The following is an 18,485-nucleotide window of genomic DNA, read 5'->3' on the forward strand; positions in this document are numbered from 1 at the left end:
TAGTGAAAGAACAGAAACTGAACAGCTTATTAATTGAAAACTATTCATCCATTAGATTCAGTTTGAGACTTTAGCAGAAACTGACTCCAGTTGAAGAAGGAATAAAGAAGTTCATGTTGCTCCTCAGACAAAACGTGGAAGTCGTCTCTGAATCGTTTCTTATTTCTGATCTGAAAGAAAAACCTGAGATGTTAGAAAGTTCAGCATCAAAAACCAAATCTGAAAAGATTCACGTTGGACTTTTTGTCCCTTTAGTGGATTTTTAAACGACGTCTCACCTTCAGACCTCATCGAGTCCGAGGTCGAGCTGCGGACACAAAAGTTTTCTGATGAAACATTTGTTAAAAACTTTGAGGCTTTAAATTCTGTAACTTGATGGAAGAATCAAAATGAGGCGGCTGAAACAGGAAGTGATGTTTCACCTCCTGGTTTCTCTTCTGGCTTCAGCAAACTTGTGTCTCAACAGGAAAGCGGCCACGGCGTTCGCCACCTTCACACGACCACACAACTCAGGTTAGTACAGGAAACTCTGAAATTCAACCTGCACCAAACTACACACTCATAAATATCACTCTAATAACGTCTGATTGTTTTCATCAAGATCCACGATTCATTCTGAAATGCGATCTGAACATGAAACCACGTGAGGAGTCATCGTAGGAGAAGCTGCTCCTCACACACGGGACCCTGAAGTCGTTTAAACACACGTCTGTTAATAAATCCATAAAGTCTGAGGACATAACTCACTAGAACATCTGTGAGGAGAGAACTGTGGATTTAATCAGCGGTGAATCCAGATGTGCTCTGAGTGGTTGAACATGTGGATGCTGATGTTTTTAATCGTTTGAAGCTTCACAAACAGACTCAGGATTAATAACAGAATCATTTCAGTGCTGGTTTTAGTTCTGAGGTATTAATTTATTAAAAGTGTTTTAGTGATGAAACAAACACGTTTTTAACCCGTAAGAAAAAATCTAAATTATTTTGTTAGACGATGACAGATGCTGAATTTTTAATATTTAAGAAACAAATCGATTCTTACTTTGTCTGGTTTGTCTTCTTGCACTGCGTGGCCACAGGGGGGCAGCACCTGCATCATGAATTGACCTGGAGACAGAGAGTGAGACAGGTGAGCGTCTGTCTCACTCTCTGGGCTGTCACTTCCAGAGTGTTGACTGACAGGAGCAGCTGCCTCTGGAGAGGAACCCCGCCTCAAGGTGTGTGTGAGTGTGTGTGAGTGTGTGTTTGTGTGTGTGTGAGTGTGTGAGTGTGTGTGTGTGTGTGTGTGTGTGTGAGTGTGTGAGTGTGTGTGTGTGTGTGAGTGTGTGAGTGTGTGTGAGTGTGTGTTTGTGTGTGTGTGAGTGTGTGTGAGTGTGTGTTTGTGTGTGTGTGAGTGTGTGAGTATGTGTGTTTGTGTGTGAGTGTGTGAGTGTGAGTGTGTGTGTGTGTGTGTGTGAGTGTGTGTGAGTATGTGTGTTTGTGTGAGTGTGTATGTTTGTGTGTGTTTGTATGTGTTTGTGTGTGTTTGTGTGTGTCCTTCACCTTTTCCCTCAGTGTGGTTGTAGAATGAACAGAATCTCAGTTTAAATCAGAATCACAGTTTTTTCTACTCTTTCTTTCTCTAACACTACATTTCCCATCAGCCCGTCTGGCGCCTGGTCTCTGTACAGACGTCCTCAGAATCATGTAAAAGGTACATGATGATGAACAACTAAGAAAGTGACCCTGCCAAGCTACTGACAGTCCCAAGCTACTGACAGTCCCAAGCTACTGACAGTCCCAAGAACCGAGGTCCAGAACCTTCTGGTCCTCAGAGCTATCTGAAGATCTGAAACGATCAGGTAACATCTGAAGTCTGTAAACGTTTTACTGAAACTAAAAGCTGCCGGTGTGGTGTCCAGGTCTCACCCTGCATCTGGCCGATGGTCAGGTCTCTGTCCAGTCGGTCGATTCCTGGTGAGAGAAGCAGTTTGACACCTTCACCCAGGAGTCTTTGTTATAGAAGCTGAAGAACAGAGGTCTGAAGGTCCTACCTGCCAGTAGCAGGAGTTTGGGCAGGTTGCAGGTCAGGAAGAGGTTTGAGGTTCCTCTGAACCAGCCGTCCCAGTACTTCTCTGACTTGGACAGATCTATACGCCACCTGTACTCACTCTGGCATGTGCACAAACAGAAGAGTCCGTTATGATCTTAATAATCACACGTCTCAGATACAGGAGACTCAAATGAAGATCTGGGCTGGTGTCTGTGCTGCCACCAAGCAACACGTGAAGCACCAGAACCGTGAGGTCCGGTGAGGTGATGTGTTCGGACCTGCTCTCCCCCGAGGCTCCCCCCCGACGCAGTCTGGTCTCGGTCATTTACGAAGCTTTGATCGGAGAACTCCTCGTTGGGCTGGACGAGCTCGTCAGTCACCGGGCCGGCCGGCTCCACCTCACATCTACCAGAGAGAACAGGAGGAGATCATCAGAGAACATGAGGAGATCATCAGAGAACAGGAGGAGATCATCAGAGATCATCAGAGAACATCAGAGAACAGGAGGAGATCATCAGAGATCATCAGAGAACAGGAGGAGATCATCAGAGAACATCAGAGAACAGGAGGAGATCATCAGAGAACAGGAGGAGATCATCAGAGAACATCAGAGAACAGGAGGAGATCATCAGAGAACATCAGAGAACAGGAGGAGATCATCAGAGAACAGGAGGCGATCATCAGAGAACATGAGGAGATCATCAGAGAACAGGAGGAGATCATCAGAGAACAGGAGGAGATCATCAGAGAACATCAGAGAACAGGAGGAGGTCATCAGAGAACAGGAGGAGATCATCAGAGAACATCAGAGAACAGGAGGAGATCATCAGAGAACAGGAGGAGATCATCAGAGAACATGAGGAGATCATCAGAGAACAGGAGGAGATCATCAGAGAACATGAGGAGATCATCAGAGAACAGGAGGAGATCATCAGAGAACATCAGAGAACAGGAGGAGATCATCAGAGAACATGAGGAGATCATCAGAGAACATGAGGAGATCATCAGAGAACATGAGGAGATCATCAGAGAACATGAGGAGATCATCAGAGAACAGGAGGAGATCATCAGAGAACAGGAGGAGAACAGGAGGAGATCATCAGAGAACAGGAGGAGATCATCAGAGAACAGGAGGAGATCATCAGAGAACAGGAGGAGATCATCAGAGAACAGGAGGAGATCATCAGAGAACATCAGAGAACAGGAGGAGATCATCAGAGAACATGAGGAGATCATCAGAGAACAGGAGGAGAACATCAGAGAACATGAGGAGATCATCAGAGAACAGGAGGAGAACAGGAGGAGAACATCAGAGAACAGGAGGAGATCATCAGAGAACAGGAGGAGATCATCAGAGAACATGAGGAGATCATCAGAGAACATGAGGAGATCATCAGAGAACATGAGGAGATCATCAGAGATCAAGAGGAGATCATCAGAGAACGTGAGGAGATCATCAGAGAACATCAGAGAACATGAGGAGATCATCAGAGAACATGAGGAGATCATCAGAGATCAAGAGGAGATCATCAGAGAACAGGAGGAGATCATCAGAGATCATCAGAGAACAGGAGGAGATCATCAGAGAACATGAGGAGATCATCAGAGAACAGGAGGAGATCATCAGAGAACAGGAGGAGATCATCAGAGATCAAGAGGAGATCATCAGAGATCATCAGAGAACATGAGGAGATCATCAGAGAACAGGAGGAGATCATCAGAGATCAAGAGGAGATCATCAGAGATCATCAGAGAACAGGAGGAGATCATCAGAGATCATCAGAGAACAGGAGGAGATCATCAGAGAACAGGAGGAGATCATCAGAGAACAGGAGGAGATCATCAGAGAACAGGAGGAGATCATCAGAGAACATGAGGAGATCATCAGAGAACAGGAGGAGATCTTCAGAGATCAGGAGGAGATCATCAGAGAACATGAGGAGATCATCAGAACAGGAGGAGATCATCAGAGAACAGGAGGAGATCATCAGAGAACATGAGGAGATCATCAGAGAACATGAGGAGATCATCAGAGAACAGGAGGAGATCATCAGAGAACATCAGAGAACATGAGGAGATCATCAGAGAACAGGAGGAGATCATCAGAGAACATGAGGAGATCATCAGAACAGGAGGAGATCATCAGAGAACAGGAGGAGATCATCAGAGAACATGAGGAGATCATCAGAGAACAGGAGGAGATCATCAGAGAACATGAGGAGATCATCAGAGAACATGAGGAGATCATCAGAGAACAGGAGGAGATCATCAGAGAAGATGAGGAGATCATCAGAGAACATGAGGAGATCATCAGAGAACAGGAGGAGATCATCAGAGGGAAGGGGGCGGGTCTAAGTCTCTTCAAGCAGCAGATGGAAACCCTAGCAGAGGAACTGTTCAACGCTGTTTCCGATCTTCTCACGTGGATCCGACAGAACACCCGTGATCCGATTGGATTGAGCCAGTCGTCCACCCAGGACATTTAGAGGTGTGACTTCAGTGACTGTCCATTGGGCTCAGACTGCTTCTGAAACACTGATGACCTACAACTCAGCTCTTCACCTGAACGCATCACGACACAATGAATCTGCTGCTTTTTAAGAATTATTATCTGAATCTACTTTTACCTTTTGATCTGACCAACCATCGAGACTCGGGCCGATTCCAGGTTCCGGATCTGTCCGCTCTTCACACTGAAAGTAGAGTCAGCAGCACTTTGGTCATCACACTGTTGTAAACATGATTTCCAATGGGGTGTGACATCAGGTCTGCAGAACTAGTTCTGAGTTCTTCTGGAGTCTTCTGGGGCCTTGAACTCTCACCTCCACTCGATAGCGTGGTCCATGGACTTGAAGGACTTGGGTCTTTCTCTCAGGAACTTCTGTATGCTGTGGAGTGCTTCCATGGCGCTGCCTGCAGGGGGAGCCCAAGAGTCACTGAGAACACTCATAACATGTTAATATCCAAATAACAGTAAGATGTCTCTTTACCTTCCACCACGTCGATGGCCACCAGACCCACAGTGCATGGTATCAGCATGTTGCTGGCTGCATGCACCGCAATCGCCCCCCCAACACCGTGACCAATCAGGACGATAGGGGGAGGAGTCTCGCTGTAGCAGGCTCGTATCACGTTGGCTACATCGCTAAGGGGGCGGAGCACAAAGTGATAACAACAGTAGGAATGGTCGTGAAGCTGAGATTGATGGAAGAAGAATAGTTACCAGGACATAGTTTGAGTGGTGAAGTCGTCTGATTGGTTCACCAGGGACGCACCTGAACAAACCACACCCCCCCACAGAGTGAACCTTTGTCAACAACGAGGAAACAGCTGAAAGACCAGAACCAGGAGAGAACTGGAACCACTGGAACCAGACTCACAGATTCACTTGATGATCAAATGAGACATGTGAGACCATTCTCGACTGGTTCCATATTAATCAGATTTTTGAACTGGTTAATGAAACGACACCTTTAGAGTTCTTGAGTCAAACATGATAAGAGACGTTTCCTCACCGTGACCCCTGAGGTCCATGGCCAGCACCCTGCAGGTCACTCTGCTGGCGATGGCCGTCTGCAACACACAACCACACAGGTCATGATGCTGAGCCTCAGGGCGGAGCCTCCATCAGTCGGTGCAGCGGTCAGATACTCACGGTGAACACGGCCCAGGACAGAGCCGAGTGTCCCCCCCCGTGCAGCAGGACCAGCAGGGGGCCATCACTTCCTGCTTTATAGATCCTGAAGACGTCCCTGCTGTCGGCCGGTCCCACGCTCACGTCCTCCATCTGGTCAAAATACTCCCGCCAGGACACCGGCGAGTAGTCCAGCTGACCGCCAGCCTCACTGGTCGACATGAACACACACACACACACACACACACACACACACACCGTGTACTACCCGATCAAGCTCCAGAGTCTTAGCAAGAAAATATTGTTGTACTTTATACATTTACCCCAAAAATGTGTTCGTAAAGCTTTTTGAAAAGAATCAGCGACTCAGCGATAAAAAAAAAAGAATACTTTAGACGATAAGACACAAATATCGTTAATCATTTATAACGACAACATTACGCAGCTGCCTAAATGCTTCGATAGTTGCCCGAACAGTTAGCGTCCGCTGGGCTAGCTAGCTATCAAGTTATTTGCAAATGATGTTTTATAATTTAAGCATCTTCTTATGAAGAATTAGCTTATTGGTTCAACAGTATTTTTTAAATGGTTCTAAAGTTTGGCAGCTGTTGCAAACTGAATTTACGATGTTTGGAATTTGTTAACTTTCCTTCAAGGAACCAAACAGCTCAAGTTAAATCCAGTTTAAATACTAATTCATGTTCCTGATAACTTATCCTAGACAAGATTCCAGTAAATGTGAGTTTTACTTCAACATTCAGAATTAAACTTTTGAATTTGAATGAATCAGGTTCTGAGATTCTGTTCCTCTGCCGGACGGTTGTGTGATCGAGTCTGAGAGTCGACTTACTGCTCGGGATCCGAGTTCTCCTCCGACATGATGGAAGCTGCTGATCTTCAGTCCGATGTGTGTCTGTGTGTTTCAAGGAGTTTTGTGTGTCTGTATGTGTGTTTCTGTTAAAAGTGATGAAGATGATTAATACGCCTCTTCCTCTCCACTGAGCCCCAGGTCCATCCAGCAGAGAACAGAGGAGGTGTCTGACTGCTGGTGTGAGAACAAACACACAATAACACAACACCAAGTCATCTGTTGTTGTCAGGTAGCGTCACTGCTGCAGCATCCGATTGGCTACAACTGCTGAAGTGGGAGGAGCAGACGAGTAGATTGACGGATGGATCTATTAGAGCTTCAGCTCCTGACATGTTTTAGAATATGAACCTTTTTTTATCCTTTTTTACAATCGAGTAAGAATCAAAATAGAAATACCATGTACAATAAAAGTAGAAATATTAATAGAGTGAGAAGAAAAAGAGAAAAAGAATAAAGCAGCAAAGAAAAGAGGAGGAGGAGGAGAGAAAGCGTTGTGCTGATGATGATGATGATGATGATGATGAAGAGGATCTCAGTCCCTCCTCCGTCTCCTTCTTCTTTTATTTATTCATCGATTCCTTTGCTGCTGAAGCAGTTGAAGCTTTTCTCTCCGTCAGATGTTGAGATGAGACTTGGTCGGAGTCGGTGAGTAGAGACGTGGAGAACGAGTTAATGAACGAGTGTAACGATGAAGAGATCATCTCTGTGACTGAGTTTATATATCATGACTGCACGTTTTCTCTCATTGGGTTTTAAGGCTGTAGAATTAATAAAAGAAATATAATTATATAGATCATGTAGAGATGTAATGTGTATATTTTGAAATCACTAATTTATTCCTTTGTGTCGTATAGTGTGGAACAGCCGTCACTTTATTTCACCTTTTAATTGAGTTGATTTGTGCATTAAGTCAAATTATGTTTATATATGTTGTGTGTGAGTGTGTATATATGCTTTAATATAAAGTTTGAAGCGAACATGGAATCTTCCATCATTTCATTCATAGAAGGAAACACTTAACATCACATTGATATGAAGACAGAAGCAAACTGGTTTAATGTAATAAAGTAAAATGTATTTTAAATTCTCCTCTAATCTTTTGTGTTAGAAACCCGTCATCACACATCACACACACATCACACACACATCACACATCACACACACATCACACATCACACACACACATCAGACACACATCACACACACATCACACACACATCAGACACACATCACACACACATCAGACACACATCACACACACATCACACACACATCACACACACATCACACACACATCACACATCACACACACACATCACACACACATCACACATCACACACACACATCAGACACACATCACACACACATCACACACACATCAGACACACATCACACACACATCAGACACACATCACACACACATCACACACACATCACACACACATCACACATCACACACACACATCAGACACACATCACACACACATCACACATCACACACACATCACACACACATCACACACACATCACACACACATCAGACACACATCACACACACATCACACACACATCACACACACATCAGACACACATCACACACACATCACACACACATCAGACACACAACACACACACATCACACACACAACACACACACATCAAACACATCAGACACACATCACACACACATCACACACACATCTGACACACATCCCACACTCTGCTGTCGTGGATATGGACGCACGTCTTAACGTGAACTATTTGTTTCTCCATCTGATCAGGTTGAACTTTGGGAATTCTTCAAACTAAATTCCAGACAAACATCACCACGGGAATGCAAACCTCAACAAAAGTTACTAAATCTCAGAAGGATTTGGTCCAATCAGAATGCCCGAGTCCAGAGGAGGCGGGCTTTGAAGATGTCCTGGACAACACAGATCCCAATGCCAACTGGGGGGCGGAGCCTAATTTCAATCTCGACCTCAATCGGACTTCACCCAGCAACCCCCGGCCGGCCTCGGGGACCTCAGGGCAGCGTGGAGAGAACCACGGGAATAAAGATGGAGGCAGACCTGGAGTGAAGGGTGGAGTCACAACAGAAACTACCTTGAAAACCACCATTCCAGCTTTGAGTCTGTCACCGACAGCCGAGGCGTCACCAAATAACAGAGGAGATCAAACCCTGAAATTATCAAACCCAAAACGTACCCCCACATCCAGCCCCAGGGCACCGAGTCCAGAACCCGACCGGGTGGACCCCCTGGTGGCTTCTAGCCCCAGAAGGACTGATGGAGTCCAAACACAGATGCTAGGGACAGAATCTACAAGCGTCTCAAGCTCGATACCACAAAGACCTCCGACCACGGGACTCACAACAAAGACTACAAGCAAAATAACTGTGAGCCTGGAAATGCAAAGGAATCGTGGAGAAGATGGTGGAAGAGGAATTAGCGCAGAGACACCGTCACCAAACAAGCTCCACCCTCCCATGAGCCCAAGAGTCCACACCGAGGAAGGGGATCCACGTGTTATCAGTCCAGGACCGGCCAGTCGAACCCAAACAGTAACAAACAAAACCAGAACACCAGATCCACAAAGCACCACGACCAAAACCAGGTCCGGTCAACAAGCTGGAGACGACTCTCGAACTTTCACTTCACAAAGTGAAAAGATCGAATCAACAACGCGAAGCATCAAGACCCTTCAGATAAGTTCTGTTAGTCCCAAACCATCCAAGACCAGAAAAGCTCCTGGGACCAGCAACACCTCAAGGTCCAAGGAGGATCTGGACATTGAAGACTCAAGTACTTGGTCTGGGTCCAAAACTAGTTTGAAATCTAGTTCAAATTCTAAAGCCGTGACAGTGACCAGGGTCAGTCTGGATTCTAAAGCTAGCACCAGAACCAAATCCACAATGGGATCCAGAGATAGTTTGGATTCTAAAAGTGGTTCTGCTTCAAAAATCAGTTTGGGATCGAAGGACAGTTTAAACTCTAAAACTGGGTCAATTTGTAAAACCAGTCCGAACTCCAAGTCCAGGACGGGTTCCAGAGATAGTCTTGATTCCAAAACTGCTTCTGAAAGCAAAAAAGGTTCTGGACCTAAAATGGTTGTGGGTTCGAAACCAATCAGAATGTCAAAGCATGACCCGTCTCCTAAAGCTCAGACTCCTTCAGACTCTAAAGTCAGTTTCTCTAGTGTTGATACTGTTTCCAGTTCTAAACCTGGTCTGAGGACCTCGGGCTCAAAGGTGGAGCCGTCCAGAACTATGTCCATATCTTCTTCTAGATCGGTTCTGTCTGGGTCCAAAGTCCAAGGCCTCAAAACTACACCCAGTCCAGAGGAGGAACTGCTGGAGACCAAAGTGACAGCTGTCGGAGGACTGGGGGGGGCTGTAACTGATGCCCCAGAAACCAGAAGCTCGTTAGACCCCCCACCGAGAGAACCCCGTCACCAGGGAGACGCAAATACCATCACCGCTGGCAGCTACATCCCATCGTCAAGGGCAACGGCAGCAGAGAGGAAGACGGAGCAGGAGAGGGGGGGGCAGAGGGAAAGGTCTTCCTCACCCATCCATCCTCCTCCTCCTCCTCCTCCTCCTCCTCCTCACTCAACAAGCTCCACCAGGGTCAGGGAGGCGGCGACCATGACCGACCCCAGTGAGGAGCTCCACCTGCAGGCGGGGGGGCGGAGGGATGTGGGCGTACAGGTGGAGGTCGTCAAACACTCAGCTTCCACAAGCCCAGACCTCCACAGGGGGGCTGCCCCATCCTCCCTGATTGGCTCCCCCAGCTGCCAATCAGGCCCTTTGGCCTCAGAGATGGTCCCTGCTGGTCACCCCCCCGTCCTGCACGTCTGCCAGATCCACATCGAGCTGCGCAGCCAATCAGGGCTTCCTCCTGCTGTGACCCACAAGGCTGGTTCCCCCCCGGCCAGTCCTCGTCCCTGCAGCGTCCAGCAGGGACGAGGACTCCGACAGAACCAAGACCGAGATGTTAGTGCTCAGAGATCATTGGAGGAAGAGGAGGAGAAAGGAGCAAGAGAGCAAGAAGAAGAGGAGGATGAGGACAGGGATGAAGAGGAGAGAGAAGAGGCGGTGAAGCCACAGAAGGTGGTGTGGGATGAGCAGGGGATGACCTGGGAGGTGTACGGCGCCTCGGTGGACCTGGAGTCCCTGGGAACCGCCATCCAGCTGCACCTGGAGTCCAAGATCCGGGAGCAGGAGAAACACCTCAGTTCTCTGAGGAAGTCCATCTGCTCCGACAGCAGCCTCCGAGGAGAGAAGAGGAGGAGGAGGAGGAAGGGAGCAGGGATTCTGGGATGTTGTAGGAGGAAACCTGCTGAGGCCGACTGAGTCCAGTTCAAACACTTTAAAAACACACGTTGATAAAGGAGACGACGACACAGTGACAACACAACACGCTTACTGCTGTCCCATGTGTCCTCTAGGAGTCCGTTTGTTCTGCATGTTCCACTTTACTGACACATGTCAAACACATGTTATGAGTTATGCTAATATATTTAACTTTTTTGTTTGTGTATGGAGCTGAAGCTCAAGCATTTCCTTGAACTGTATCCTGACTCAGGGGCCTCGTCCTTCGTAGGACATGTGGACCTCGAGGGACGAACCCCTGTCCAATCATTAGCCACTGCAACTAGCTTAGCTGCTATCGCTAACTGACCAAGTCAATATTCAAACAATGAGTGTCGTCCTACATGTTCTTAAGATTCTGTCTCCGATGTTTTCTGCCATATTCTCTCTTTGAAAAGCGAAGTATGGATCATAAACTGTTCCTCCTCCATGTTAATAGATGGGACATGGACCACACTAATCAAAGTAGATGTTAAATTCACTTTCTGGTCTTCAGTGGAGCCGTTAGACGAGTCGACCCCTGAACACTTCTGAGCTCTGAGACTCAGCGTCTGATTGGTCCTCGGGTCTCAGGTGGGAGATGATGACGTGCAGCAGAGAGGACAGAACGTCTCTCTGATTAATATTTCATCCACTTCCCTTTTTACAAAATGCAGCACAAAGAAATCCACCAGTGCAAATATCTCAGAGCGCGAGGAGCCCCGTCCTTTCCTTCACCTTCATTTCCTTTCCTTCACCTTCATTTCCTTTCCTTTCCTTCACCTTCACTTCCTTTAACCTTCCTTTCTTCATTCCTCAGCTTTACTCATGTGATTCTTTGACTTTCACATTTGGCTTCATGACCTTTCATGTGACATACGTGTTCTTCTCTGTGGATCACGTCATCACGAGGCTCCGGTGGGAACACGCGTGTCCCACTTACACCATTAAACACATGAACTTTCAGTTTATCTTCCCCCCCCTTCTCCTCTCACTCTCTACCTTCCTCATCTCAAGGTCTCTCTCTATCTGTGACTCTTCTTCATCACCTCTTCTTCTCCTCCTCTAGTGGAGTTGTGTGTTGATGCAGATTTCCTCTCTGAATTATTCAGTTACATTAAAGTCACACTCATGGTAACAACAGTCTCTCAGCCATGTTTTATTCACACACACACACACACACGCACACACACACACCGTGTTGTGCTGATGTAACAGGTTCATCACACAGGATGTGAAGTACTGCAGCTGCCCCGTAGAGGGCGCTGTACGACCACTGTGAATAAAAGAGAGGGAGAATATAAAGAGCGAGATGAAGAGACTGTGACCACGGCCCAGCGACCGGAGGACACGCCCCCTTATATCTGCTTTCTATAGACTTCTATAGAAAGTACCAGAGGAGTCGCCCCCTGCTGGTCAGCACACAGAAGACAGGTCTCAGACACTTCTGCGATGGCTTCACTTTCAGTCGGTAACGAGTCGTGTGTTCTGTGTTCAGTATCCAGAGTTCTTCATCGGAGACGTGGAACCGAGACGTCCACCGAGCCGGACACGAGACGACAGACCGTGAGTCTGAGATCACACATTTAAATACATCGATTATAACCTCAATGTTTTACCAAAGGATAATACATGTATAAATATATTAACATATATAAAGAGGATCAGGGATCTTTGGTCAATGTCCTATTCACCAAAGTTCAGGCCATCTCAGTTATGCCAGCACCAACAGGTCAGGTTACTGTGTGTGTGTGTGCGTGTGTGTGTGTGTGTGTGTGTGTGTGTGTTGTTATGTGCAGATCTGCTCCTTGTTTTGCAGTGCTCCTGGAGCTCCTCCTTCAGCCCTCCTTCTCCTCGTTACCTGGCACCTGCTGCTGCCTTAAAAGCCTGGGAGGCTTCACTCATGGGGGTCGCTAAGCAGGGCTGGCCGCATGGCTCCCATTCACCAGTCTGATTACCATTCGTAACAATAAACCCAGTTTTCTCATATTTAATCCTTGTTTGTCTACTTTATGTTACTTCCGTCGAGCCGGGTTGTAACATATTGGGGACTGGTCCGGGATCAATCTGGATGAGTTATTTTTTTTCTATTTTTCCCCTAGACAGAGTAACCCGGTATGCTTTGGTGGTGTTTGGTAGGGTGGCTGTGAGCAGCTTCTTGTCATGGTGAGTATGGTGAGCATTGAATCTGAGTGCTATGATTTTAAGTTGTGAGTGATCTCCCTGGTTAGTTAGGGAGTGTGCCAGCTGGGCAGAGCAATATGTCCTTCCATCGGTGCACTATTTGTTATATTTATTTATTTATTTGTTTTTTTCGAGGTAATCCTGGGTGGAGACTTGTTCTCTGGTGGGGGCGAGCATTTCAGGGCCTTGGTCACATGGCTGAGGTTAACTGAGCTTTGCTTTAAAGAGGCCTCGAGCCCGGCATGCCTCAGAAGACAGTTAGGGTTAGTTTGAAGTTAGGCAGGTACCAGGGGGCTTGCTTAGATGATCATTTGCACTCGGAGGCTTGCTCACTGTGCTCAGCAGTGATTGATTTGTAAAGTTATTTGAGTTAGTGACTGCTTTATGGGGACAGTTGTGGTAACATGTCCAGGGTCCTAACTTTGTTTTGTATAGCTTGTGGATTTGTCAGATGCGGTGTGTGTGGTGTCTAGCTTGACTTGGTGGGCTAGTTCTCCCGGAGGTTGTTGTTGCCTTGGTCTTGATTACCAGCAGGGTCCATTTTGGTAATGGGTTTTTATGGGTAATATTTTGTGCTACTTAGTAGCTAGATGGGAGTTACTAGGCCTATCTCTGTGATCATGGGTTCAAGAATCATTTAGTAGAGAGAATTTGTGATAAGCTGTAGTGTTGGATGAGGTGTGTACTGGGCGTACTGGTTTAAGTTTAAACCTTGGGTAACGGCGATTGGTGTATTTTGGTTATGTTTGGTTACTGAAGTTATCTAGTATGGAGGCTATCGATGACTTTATTAGTGCACCCTCGGAGGAGTTGCTTTGTCAGCTCACTAAAGGACAGCTCCTTAGCCTTGCCAGCCATTATGACATTGAGATTGCCAGTGGTGATAAACGTCTTAAAGATAATTTAAGAGAAGCACTTAAGGCTAGCCTAGCAGAAGGAGGCGTCCTAAAGCCGTCTGCTTTACCAGCATATCAGCATCAACTTGATCTTCCTCAAATGTCAGATGCTGTGCTGGAGTTCAGGTTGAAGGAGTTGGCGTTTCGAGAATTAGAACTAGAGGATAAAGAAAAAGAGCGTATCCTTAGGGAAAGACAAATGCACCTAGAACATGAGCGTTTCCTAAAAGAGCTTGAATTTAAGCATGCTGCTTTGAGCTCATCCAGTTCTGCCTCGGCTCAGTTTAATGTAGCGAGCAACATCAGACTAGTACCTCCATTTGCTGAGAAAAATGTTGAGAGGTACTTCGCTCATTTTGAACGAGTGGCTACTGTGTCAGACTGGCCAATACATGCCTGGACATCGCTTTTGCAAAGCGTTCTGGTGGGAAAAGCACAAGACGCTTACACTGCTTTAAACATTGAGGATATCAAGGACTATGAAAAAGTTAAAGGTGCTATTCTAAGAACTTATGAGCTCGTTCCTGAGGCGTACCGCCAGCGTTTTAGAGGCCTCAGTAAGCTGGATGAACAAACTTATGTTGAGTTTGCAAGAGAAAAGGAGATCAGTTTTAGCTCTTGGTGCAAGTCACAGAAGGCGGAAACTAAGGAAGATCTTAGACAATTAGTTCTGCTGGAGGACTTTAAAGATTGTCTGCCTACTGCCGTGTGTACTTATCTCAATCAGCAAGAAGTGACCACTCTTGATAAGGCTGCTGTTCTAGCAGACAAGTTTGTATTGACGCTCAAGGTAAACTTTGATAACGACCAAGGTGAGCGAAAAGGAAGGACTGGTTTTAATAGACCTCGGTTTCCAACCACTTCCTCCACCAGCTCAAAACCTCCTCCCACCGTTTCTACAGCTTTCACTAGAAGATCGGCTACTGTGAGTACTCCATTAGAGAGGACTTGTTTTTATTGCAAGAACAGTGGTCACTTCATTGCAGATTGCCCTGTCTTGAGTAAGAAACAAGAGTCTTATAAGCCTGTTGCCTTACTAAAAACTGTGAAAAATGGTGCTGTCATCCAAAACATCGACCAACCCGCTCAAAAGAGTGAGCTGCCTGGTTCTTCGTCTTTCCTTATGGATGGTTTTGTGTCTCTTGTCACTGATCCTTCAACCAAGCAACCGATTAAGATTTGGAGAGATAGTGGAGCTTTTCAGTCTTTGATTCTACAGGACCTCCTACCGTTTTCTGACCAGTCTAAGTTGGGTTCCAGTGTCCTCGTCCAAGGGTTTGGTGGGGGGTATCTGTCTCTACCTATGCATAACCTTACCCTTGAAACTGGTCTTGTTTCTGGGGAAGTAGCTGTAGCTGTGTGTTCAAGCATTCCCATTAAAGGGGTGTCCTTCATCTTGGGAAATGACCTAGCCGGTGGTAGGGTGCTTGCGGCTCCTGAGGTTGTTCCTTTTCCTGTAGTGTCAAAATGCCCAGATGATCTTGAGAAGCAATACCCAGAAGCATTCCCTGTCTGTGTCACTACCCGTGCCATGTCAAAGAAGAAGAAACAAGACAAAGAAGCTGATTCTGATATTGCACTGTTTGACACATTTCTGGCGAAGGGTGACATGTTGGGATTTGGTAAAGTGTTTCCCTCTGGTAACGAGCTCAAGTGTGAGCAGGGGGGAGATGAAACCTTATCTTCTCTTTTTGACCAGGTTGTTCCTGATGATGAGATGACAGCTGTGTCTTGTTGCTATTTTGTAAACAATGGTGTGTTAATGAGAAAGTGGACTTCTCCAAAACTGTCCTGTCATGATGATTGGAGTAGTGTGTTTCAAGTGGTAGTGCCAAGTGTCTATCGTCAGGATGTCTTGCAGTTGGCTCATGATCATTGTCTTGCTGGTCATATGGGGATTAAGAAAACTTTAGACAGAGTGCTGAGACATTTCTTTTGGCCTGGTGTGAAATCTGATGTTGCTGAGCATTGTAGAACATGTCATGTGTGCCAAACTATTGGTAAGCCCAACCAGAAGATTCCCCCAGCTCCTTTACATCCTATCCCTGCCATAGGAGAGCCTTTTGAGCGTATCTTGATTGATTGTGTTGGTCCCCTTCCTCGTACTAAATCAGGTAACCAGTACTTATTGACAATCATGTGTACGGCTACCCGGTTTCCTGAAGCTACCCCTCTACGTAGAATCACTGCTTCAGCCATTTCCAAGGCCCTTATTAAGTTCTTTACAGTGTTTTGCCTGCCAAGAGTTATCCAGACCGACCAGGGTTCGAATTTTATGTCCCGTGTGTTCTCTCAGGTTCTCCAGCAGTTGTCTATTGAGCACCAGACTTCATCTGCTTACCATCCAGAGTCTCAAGGGGCCCTTGAGCGGTTTCATCAGACCCTAAAGTCCATGTTACGAGCCTACTGTAAGGAGTTTGAGAAAGATTGGGATGAGGGAACCCCTTTGCTCCTCTTTGCAGCTAGAGAGGTCACTCAAGAGTCCCTTGGCTTTAGTCCAGCTGAACTGGTGTTCGGTCATACTGTGAGGGGCCCTTTGAAACTTTTGAAAGAGAGATGGTTGGCAAACCAGTCCCCCGCCACAAATTTGCTAGACTTTGTTTGTAATTTTCGGTCAAAGCTGAACAAGGCATGTGAGCTGGCGAGGCAGAACTTGGGGGAAGCCCAAGGACGGATGAAGGGGTGGTATGACCAAAGGGCAAAGCATCGAGCGTTCTCTCCTGGTGACAAGGTGTTGGTGCTGCTGCCACTTCCGGGATCTGCTTTGCAAGCTCGATTTAGCGGTCCATATGTGATTGAGCGTCGGGTGGGTGAGTTGGATTATGTGATAAAGACTCCAGAACGAAAGCGTAAAACACGTCTCTGTCATGTTAATCTGTTGAAACAGTACTGTGAGAGGAGCCAGGCTGGGCTCTCAGGGGTGAAGACGGTTGCTGTGCTGAGCACTTCGATTCCTGTGGGTGAAAAGGACATTGATGGTGTTGTTGAACGTGGGGTCTCTCGTGCTAGGCTTCCGAACTCAGAAATTGTAGCCAATTTGGAGGTCCATCTGTCTTATCTCGAGTCATCACATCGGTCCGACGTTATTGAGGTTATTTGTAAATATCCTGCCCTGTTCTCTGATGTGCCTACTTGTACCAATGTTCTCCAGCATGACATTGATGTCGGGGAGGCTGCACCTATTAGGCAACACCCTTACAGGGTAAATCCTGAGAAACGCCAGCTGATGAGCAAAGAAGTGGATTACATGTTGCAGCATGGCATTGCAGAACCTAGTGCTAGCCCATGGAGCTCCCCGTGTTTGCTGGTTGATAAGTCAGATCGCACACCTCGATTTTGTACTGATCTTCGCAAGGTCAACTCTGTCACAAAGCCTGATTGCTATCCTCTTCCCCGTCTAGATGATTGCATTGACAGAGTAGGGTCTGCAGCTTGTGTCACTAAGTTAGACCTCCTGAAAGGCTACTGGCAGGTCCCTCTTACTCAGAGAGCTCGTGAAATCTCTGCCTTTGTGACTCCAGATGACTTCTGTCAGTATACAGTTATGGCTTTTGGAATGCGAAATGCACCTGCCACATTCCAGCGGCTTGTTAACCTGGTGTTGAAAGGGGTTGCAGATTGTGAAGCATACCTTGATGACATAGTTATTTATAGCTCCACCTGGTCTCGGCACATAGCTCAGGTGGAGGAAGTATTTGGTAGGCTATCTGCTGCCAATTTGACTGTGAACCTTGCCAAGTGTGAGTTTGGACAGGCCACTGTGACGTATCTAGGGAAGGTTGTTGGGCGGGGGGAAGTCTGTCCTATCGGCGCTAAAGTAGAGGCCATTTGCTGTTTCGGTGTTCCTACTTCTCGGCGTGAGCTGAAACGGTTTCTTGGCATGGCCGGCTATTACAGAAGTTTTTGCAAGAACTTTGCTACTGCGGCTGCCCCCTTGACTAGCTTACTTAGCCCAAAGGTCCATTTTGTGTGGACAGAGATGTGTCAGTTGGCATTTGAGAATCTGAAGGCCCTGTTGGTTAGTGCCCCAGTCCTGGCTGCCCCTGACTTTAACAGGCCATTTAAACTGGCTGTCGATGCTAGTGATGCTGGGGTTGGTGCTGCCCTACTTCAAGACGACTCGTCAGGGGTTGAGCATCCTGTTTGTTATTTTTCAAAGAAGTTTGACATTCATCAGATGCATTATTCTACCATTGAGAAAGAGGCCTTGGCTCTTATCTCTGCTCTGGACCACTTCGATGTGTATGTCTCTTCCAGTCAGGTCCTGGTGGTCTACACCGACCATAACCCACTTGTGTTCATCGGCAGAATGAGGAACTCCAACCACCGGCTGATGCGATGGAGTCTGTTTCTGCAGGGCTTTAACCTGGAAATAAAGCACATCCGTGGAAGGGACAATGTGCTCGCAGATGCCCTTTCAAGGTCATAAGTGTCAGAAGTATATGTGATGCAACATTTCAATTTATTTTGGTGTTAATTTGTTGTGTGTAACTTGGCGGTTGCCTAGAGCAACCGT

At 46.7% G+C, this 18,485-nt stretch overlaps 2 protein-coding genes across 2 annotated transcripts; one reads left to right on the plus strand and one right to left on the minus strand.

The window, feature by feature from the left end:
* Positions 1 to 418: 418 nt before the first annotated feature.
* Positions 419 to 6,545, minus strand: LOC128430549 (protein phosphatase methylesterase 1-like). Its single transcript, XM_053416649.1, has 12 exons — positions 6,517 to 6,545; positions 5,688 to 5,886; positions 5,548 to 5,605; positions 5,256 to 5,307; positions 5,023 to 5,177; positions 4,855 to 4,945; positions 4,660 to 4,725; positions 2,311 to 2,437; positions 2,034 to 2,151; positions 1,909 to 1,953; positions 1,043 to 1,107; positions 419 to 490 (listed from the first exon to the last, which is right to left on the minus strand). Exons 1-12 carry the CDS (start codon positions 6,543 to 6,545, stop codon positions 419 to 421), a joined length of 1,077 nt encoding a protein of 358 aa, XP_053272624.1.
* Positions 6,546 to 8,372: 1,827 nt separating this feature from the next.
* gprin3a (GPRIN family member 3a) lies at positions 8,373 to 10,892 on the plus strand. Its single transcript, XM_053416650.1, has 2 exons — positions 8,373 to 10,532; positions 10,641 to 10,892. The coding sequence occupies exons 1-2, from the start codon at positions 8,373 to 8,375 to the stop codon at positions 10,890 to 10,892; spliced, it is 2,412 nt and encodes an 803-aa protein (XP_053272625.1).
* Positions 10,893 to 18,485: the final 7,593 nt, after the last annotated feature.

This window comes from Pleuronectes platessa, chromosome 23, assembly GCF_947347685.1.
Source record: "Pleuronectes platessa chromosome 23, fPlePla1.1, whole genome shotgun sequence".
NCBI lineage: Eukaryota > Metazoa > Chordata > Actinopteri > Pleuronectiformes > Pleuronectidae > Pleuronectes > Pleuronectes platessa.

Coding starts and splice junctions, on each gene's coding strand:
- gprin3a (XM_053416650.1), top strand. CDS start 8,373: ATGCAAACCTCAACAAAAGTTACTAAATCTCAGAAGGATTTGGTCCAA. Junction 10,533..10,640: donor GACAGAACCAAGACCGAGAT/GTTAGTGCTCAG, acceptor GAGGCGGTGAAG/CCACAGAAGGTGGTGTGGGA.
- LOC128430549 (XM_053416649.1), bottom strand. CDS start 6,545: ATGTCGGAGGAGAACTCGGATCCCGAGCA. Junction 5,887..6,516: donor GAGAACTCGGATCCCGAGCA/GTAAGTCGACTC, acceptor GTGTGTGTTCAT/GTCGACCAGTGAGGCTGGCG. Junction 491..1,042: donor AAGAAGACAAACCAGACAAA/GTAAGAATCGAT, acceptor GGTCGTGTGAAG/GTGGCGAACGCCGTGGCCGC.